Here is a 7,419-nt window from a genome sequence, read left to right on the forward strand (position 1 = left end):
ATCCATCCATCCATCCATCCATCCATCCATCCATCCATCCATCCATCCATCCATCCATCCATCCATCCATCCATTTTTTTCCGCTTTATCCGGGGTCGGGTCGCAGGGGCAGCAGCTTAAGAAGGGAGGCCCAGACTTCCATCTCCCCAGCCTCTTCTTCCAGCTCCTCCGGAGGAATCCCAAGGCGCTCCCAGGTCAGCCGAGAGACATAGTCCCTCCAGCGTGTCCTGGGTCTTCCCCGAGGCCTCCTCCCGCCAGGACGTGCCCGAAACACCTAACCAGGGAGGCATCCAGGAGGCATCCTGACCAGATGCCCGAGTCACCTCAGCTGGCTCCTCTCGACGTGGAGGAGCARCGGCTCTACTCTGAGTCCCTCCTGGGAGACCAAGCTTCTCACCCTATCTCTAAGGGCGATCCCAGCCAACCTGAGAAGAAAACCCATTTCGGTCCCTTGTATCCGTGACCTCGTTCTTTTGGTCATGACCCAAAATTCATGACCACAGATGAGGGTGGGAACGTAGATCGACCGGTAAATCGAGAGCTTCCTCTGTTTGACTCAGCTCTCTTTTCACCACGACGGACCGGTACAGCGCCCACTTCACGGCAGAYGCTGCCCCAATCCGCCTGTCGATCTCCCGCTCTCTTCTTCCCTCATTCGTGAACAAGATCCCCAGATACTTAACTCCTCCACTTGGGGVAGGACACCCTACCTGACCCGAAGAAGGCACTCTACCCTTTTCTGGCTCAAGACCATGACTTCGGTTTTGGAGGCACTGATCCCCATCCCGGCCGCTTCACACTCGGCTGCAAACCGCTCCAGCGAGAGCTGCAGATCACGACCTGATGAAGCCAACAGGACCACGCCCTCTGCAAAAAGCAGAGATGCAATCCTAAGGACACCAAAACGGATCCCCTCAACACCTCAGCTGCACCTAGAAATTTTGTCCACAAAAGTAATGAACAGAACCAGTGACAAAGGGCAGCCTTCCTGAATGGAAGGCATGTTGGTGGGATTGAGGAGGTCTTTGAAGTATTCCGCCCACCGGCCCACAACGTCCCGAGTTGAGGTCAGCAGCACACCATCCCCACTATAAACAGTGTTGGTGCTGCACTGCTTCCCCCTCCTGAGACGCCAGATGGTGGACCAGAATCACCTTGAAGCCGTACGGAAGTCGTTCTCCATGGCCTCTCCAAACTCCTCCCACACCCGAGTTTTTGCCTCCGCAACCATCCCGAGCCGCATGTCGCTTTGCCTGCCGATTCCTATCAGCTGCTTCTGGAGTCCCACAGGCCAAAAAGGCCCGATAGGACTCCTTCTTAAGCTCACCACCAGATCGTGTGTGAGGTTTCAGCCTCTAATTTTTAAATATTTCAAGTGGCATGTTTTCTTCCTTGTGTCTCTTTATCTTCATGTTCTTTTCTTCTTTTTGACTTCCTGCCTTCGTCCTTGTGTACTTTCTTACTTCTCTCCTTATTTCATTGCTTATGTTCTTACATCCTTCCATTTAAGTTGTGTCTTTTATCCTCCCTTCTATGTATCACTCCAACTTTTTCATTTGACTTGTATTCTTCCTTTCTTCTCAATTTGTTTCCTTCCATCCTTGTCTTTGTCTCATTCAATTTTTCTCTTTTCTTATTTCCTGTCTTCCTTCTTCCTTGTTTCGTCCTCACTTTCTTCTGTTTCTTGATGCGTTTCATTCTTGTTTTCTTCCTTCCTTTTTTCCTTTATTCCTTATTCCTTTATTTATTCCTTTAGTCCCCTCTTTCCTTCTTTACTTTCTTCCCTTCTTTCCTTCCTTCCTTCCTTCTGTCAGTTATTGCATTTTTTCCTACTTTGTTTTATTTTCTTCCTATTGTCTTTACTTGATTCTGTTCTTTTCTTTCATTTTGTCACTGTTTGTTCACTTTTTCACTTCTTAGTGTCATCCTTTCTATTTTTGTATCCTTTCTTCCTTAATTTATTMTTTCCTTCTTTTGTTCCTTCTTTCCTTCCATCCTTCTTTTCTTCCTTTTTGTGACCTGTCTTTCCGTCCTTTCTTCCTTACGTTTTTAGGTTCCATGCTTAAGCCCTGATGATTTTAAAACTAGCTTCTATAAATTCATACCAATTTTAGTATTTAATATTATAAAATGTGCGTAAATRTAAAGGCCTGAGAAGTCTGTAAATGAGTGTTAAAAAGTCTGGAATGTTTATGAACCCTGGATTTGGAGCAGAAGTTGAAGTATTTATTAAAAATGTCTTGGCCTCACAGTCATATTTGTGTAATGTTACTAAATCGGTTGCTTATATAAGTCAAGCTGCTTTCAATTCATCTTAAGAGGGAATTAGAMACTGTGACAGATGCTAAGCTAATTATTTACTTGATAAACATGCCAACACTCCCATCTAGTGGCCATAATGTTAACTACAATATGTTCTCTTAGCTTGATCTTGTTCATTAATCTTTTGTGTGTCGTAATGCTGAACTCGTGCAGCATGCTTCATTACTGTAAGTTTTTTTTTWAAATAAATCTTTTGTGTTTTTCTGTAGCTGATTCTAACTGGGTAACTGTGGCCACTGGGATAGCTGACTGTTACTACAATGTCACTGACCTTCCACCAGGGGGGGCCATTAGATTCAGAGTCTCCTGCGTCAACAGGGCAGGACAAGGTCCTCACAGTAACTGCTCTGTTCCAGTCATCCTGGACTCAACAGGTGAGTTTTTGCCTTAATATAGACAATCAGTAATATTATCATTATTGTGGATCAATACAGGAATGATACAGGAAGTGGAATTGACAAATTAGAGTAATAACCATGACAAAAGGTTATAATAAACAACTAAAGAAGAAAAAGTATGATGAAGTTATTCTCCATCTTCTCTTCTGCTTTATGACAGTTTCCTGATGCAGACTGAGATATTGAATGCAGATGTAGTTTCCATAACATCAGACCAATATCTCTCAGTGATCACTGTCTTGTATCTGTTGTGCAGAAGGAGGAGCTTCACCTGCAGTTGCTGTAGTAAARACAGTCCCAACTCCACCTGAACCAGCGCTGAAACCTAACCCAGATGTCAGAGTCACTCCCACCTTCTCAACCTTTCCTCCTCCTCCATCTGCCCTGACCTCTGACCCTTCCATGGGTTTTCCATCACCGTCTGCTAGCATAAGCCCAGAGGAAAAGCAAAGCAGTGCTCTGCCTTCCTCCGGCACAGTCAAAGCCTCTCCGCCCTTCATCTTGTTCAAGCCCCAGAGTCCGATAAACGTGGTGACCCCTATGGCCCAGATTCCGCCTCCTCTTGTAAGCCCGCTCTCTACCCCTACCAAACCTTTGGTTGCATCCGTACCCAGCTATGTCCCCATCACCGCCGCCACGGCACACGTGGCTCCCACCCCGGTGTCTTTTTCCCCACCGGTCCTCCAGGCCTCCAGCCTGAGCCCCATTGCAGAGGGTGCCAACACCCCGATCAGAGGTACCCCATCTGGACACAGCACGCCCTCTACTGCTCTGAGACAAGGAGTTCCACAGAAACCATACACCTTCCTGGATGAGAAGGCCAGGTTAGACAGAATCTAACTGCATCTAATTGTAATTAGGGGAAAAATTGGAATACTCCATGAAACACCGTCCTGATATTCATGTTTAATCTTATTTTTTTATTTAGAATTCAAAATTCTGTTCAAAAATACATTTTCATCAAATAGAAATTAAATGTGTTATAACTCACATCGAAAAAGTGTCCTCAAAGAGTAAAAGAGTATGTCCAGTGGTATCTTAGGAGCTCCATCTTTTGATCAGATTAGATTTGTAGCTCCTGTAGCTGAAGCTGCTGTGTTTCCTGTGTCCAGAGGTCGGTTTGGGGTGATCCGCGAATGCAGGGAGAACGCCACCGGGAAGATCTACATAGCCAAAATCATTCCCTACAGCCAGGAGAGTAAGCAGAKAGTGCTGAAGGAGTACGAGATCCTAAAGTCACTTCACAGTGAGAAGGTCATGGCTCTCCACGAGGCCTATGTCACACCACGGTACCTGGTGTTGGTGGCTGAGTACTGCACTGGCAAAGAGCTGCTGTTCAGCCTCGCTGACAGGTAGGAAGAAGAATATCAAGCTGATGTTTATAGACTCAGGCAGCTGTTGAAATGCTCCTTTTTTTTAAGGTTTCGGTATTCAGAGGATGATGTAGTTGGCTACCTGGTTCAAATCCTCCAGGCGGTGGAGTACCTCCACAACCGCAGAGTCCTCCACCTAGACCTCAAGCCTGAGAACATCCTGGTGACTAACCTTAACGTGGTTAAGATTGTAGACTTTGGCAGTGCTCAGAGTTTCAACCCCCTCAACCTGGAACCCCAAGGCACAGGAGCAGGAACCTTGGAGTACATGGGTAAGGATCCAKGTCACAACTCATCTTCCACACTTCAAAACAAAAGCACACTTTGATTCTCAAACATCTTCCTCCTGTTAAGCTCCTGAGATGGTCAAAGGGGAAGTTGTTGGTCCTCCTGCTGACATTTGGACTGTTGGAGTCGTCACTTACATCATGTAAGTTTCATCACATCCTTAAAGTCATCATTTACGTTTGGAAGGTCAGTCTGGATTCCTGATGTGAGAGAATTGGCATAACAGTTTGTGGAGATGATCTACTGGCAGGAGGAATGTTTTTTAATTCTGAATTTTCAAATCATCCATCAGCCCATCCATCTGTCCATCAGTTTGACTGACCATCTGTCCATCCAACCATTTCATCTATCTGTTTGTGTGCCCATTTGTCCATCTGTTCATTTCATCCATTTTTAGACTGTCCCAGTACAGCTGTAGCTGCTATCCAGTGGCTTGCCACCATCAGTGTGTGMATGTTAATGACTCATTTCATTGTAAAGCATTTTTGAGGCTCCTGAAAAGCACTACATAAGTCTCATGTTATTTTATGTTATTTCTTTCATCCACCCTAGTAATTTAGGTTTAATGAGAGGAATTTRTTTTCTGGCTGGCAAAAGAAGCAGCTATCAAATCAACAGTCAAATACTAAAAACTTTGAGTATTTTTAAAACATGGCAAAGAGTCTTGGTTTACCTCTGACTTCTCATACATACTTCACACAACCTCACTTATGGTATAAAGTGTTAATGGTTCGGTGTGATATGTTCTGTACTGCAGCTGCTGTCAAGCTTTTAATATTGTYTGTTCTTTTCTCTCAGGCTTAGTGGTCGACTGCCCTTTGAAGATAAGAACCCTCGGCAAGTTGAATCTAAAATCCTGATGGCCAAGTTTGACCCTAGCAAACTCTACCCAAATGTTTCCCAAAGTGCCTCAGTTTTTCTCAAGAAGATGTTGAGCAGTTATCCATGGTGACTGTTCATTTATCCAACACAATGTGATAAAAAAACAGCAGGATTTATGAGCATAAAGATYCTAAATTGCATTTGTGTGTTTTCAGGGCTCGTCCAACCACACGGGACTGCTTCACCCAGGCCTGGCTGCAGGACTCGTACCTGATGAAGCTCCGGAGGCAGACGCTCACCTTCACCTCCAGCCGACTCAAGGAGTTCCTGGTGGAGCAGGAGAGTTGCCGCACAGAGAGCGCYACCAAGCACAAGGTGCTGCTGCGCACCTATCAAGGCTCGCCACGCAACCCAGCGTCTGGCACTATGCCACACCTACCCAGCCCCAAGTGAACACTGGGCAGGAGYCGCCCCAACAGAACTACTGCTGACACCAAGCACCGTGGGCAKACAGTTTTACCCACACGGGAATCCATGTGTTACTTTGGAACAAATAAAAACTCAACAGGAGCTGCAGACCACAGAGAATACATTCAACTCATATAAACTGTATTAAAAGGAYAGAAAGACTTTTGGTTTTAGCCTCTTTGTCGTTTGTTAATTCTGACTTTGTCGTTATGCCCTACATTTTATATCCAGTGGTGGGCACACTTCCAGTGGAGCTAATTTTTCATTCAGCCATTTGCTAACCTAAAAAAGTACACTTAGCTTACCCTAAATTAATATTTCCAAATCAATTCTAAAGCACTGGTTGGTTGTTTTGTAAACTTTCAGTTGAAAAACGTTTGACATCTGCTACCAGTTCTGTTTCCTCTCATTCTTTTTCATTTTCTTTTTACCAAATAACTTTAAAGCAAACAAAAAACATACAGGAACAAAATAATACACAGCACAGAACAAGATAAAAACAAATAAAAAATGTAACTGAATTATAGAACATGGAAATTATGTCACAATTAAATTGGTTCTTGAGGGTTCTACAACCCTCTAGCTAATGCTAAACCCCAACTTAAGTTGGTACAAGAAACATACAGGAACAAAATAACACGCAGCACAGAACAAGATAAAAACATAAATAAAAAATGTAACTGAATTATAGAACATTAGCATTAGCTTCCACTAAATACAATGTTGGTGTAGTGCATTTGCATTAGCAGAACTAATCTTAATGATTAGGGCTTTAGGTTTAGCATAGCTAACTTTTCAGTTAGCAGTGCCCATYACTGTTGAAACCAAGATGCTTTCTTTAGTAGTTTTATCTTYAAAACCCATTTTTGTCATGCAGTTTGGTGGTAATCGTCATGCTAATGTACCACTATTAAAACTGCTAACTTATTCTACATTTTGTCTCATTTTAAAACACCATAAATATTGTTTTTCCCTTCTTTAAAATATGTTTACTTTTTCATGTTAATTTATTTGCATGTGTGTGCACATTTTTGAGTCAGTTTTCAATATAACTGTAAGGCTAAAAAGAAAAAAAATGTAATAAGGAAGATGCTTGTGATTGATGTTGAGTCTAAAGGGAAACTGTTTATGGGGAATCTGTCGTACAGCTTCTTGCTCTGTGATCAACTCTAAATCGTGATCCAGCTGTGAACAGTGGATTTTCTATAAAGTGTAATGTGACACTTAGTTGCCATAGTTGGTCAGTATTACAAGTCAGTTGATCTGGTTGCTTAAATCTCGGTCGTCCAGTCAGTGCCTCAGATAAAYGTCAAAAATGTTCATATTTAATGTGTGTCTTCATCAGCTGGTTGTAGTATCTGGATATTACAAGAGGTAACTCATCCATAMACACATTTAGGCAAATATACATGGAGTCCTTGTAACATTTGAATGCCTCATGTATTGCTCTATCAGTCCTTTTGTATGACTTTGGATGGTTCAAGATTTGTAAATGTACCCAGTTGTGGTGTTTATATGTGGAAAAAGATGAAAATGTTTTTATGAGATAGTATGTAATAAAATATTCATACATTTGAGAATATTATGTGTTTTGCTTAGTGTGGTTTAGGGTSTAAGGGAGCCCTGAATGGYAAGGGAACATGATCTAAACGTTATTTTTCTCTGACCGTAGAAGTTATCCGGCAGTCATTTTCACATGCAGAAGCATAGGGATAGCTGTGCTAACACACCACACAAATTCAGTCTAT

General features: G+C 43.0%; 1 protein-coding gene across 1 annotated transcript in view; it reads left to right on the top strand.

Moving 5' to 3' along the window:
• Positions 1 to 7,253, top strand: part of spega (striated muscle enriched protein kinase a) — a 56,365-nt gene extending 49,112 nt beyond the window's left edge. Inside the window, exons 35-41 of the mRNA XM_017308983.1 lie at positions 2,370 to 2,696; positions 2,977 to 3,544; positions 3,833 to 4,072; positions 4,142 to 4,365; positions 4,448 to 4,523; positions 5,180 to 5,329; positions 5,419 to 7,253. Coding sequence (XP_017164472.1) covers positions 2,370 to 2,696; positions 2,977 to 3,544; positions 3,833 to 4,072; positions 4,142 to 4,365; positions 4,448 to 4,523; positions 5,180 to 5,329; positions 5,419 to 5,656 — 1,823 coding nt within the window. The 3' untranslated portion in view covers positions 5,657 to 7,253. The remainder of the gene's footprint in view (positions 1 to 2,369; positions 2,697 to 2,976; positions 3,545 to 3,832; positions 4,073 to 4,141; positions 4,366 to 4,447; positions 4,524 to 5,179; positions 5,330 to 5,418) is intronic.
• Positions 7,254 to 7,419: the final 166 nt, after the last annotated feature.

Source organism: Poecilia reticulata, linkage group LG2 (genome assembly GCF_000633615.1).
Source record: "Poecilia reticulata strain Guanapo linkage group LG2, Guppy_female_1.0+MT, whole genome shotgun sequence".
NCBI lineage: Eukaryota > Metazoa > Chordata > Actinopteri > Cyprinodontiformes > Poeciliidae > Poecilia > Poecilia reticulata.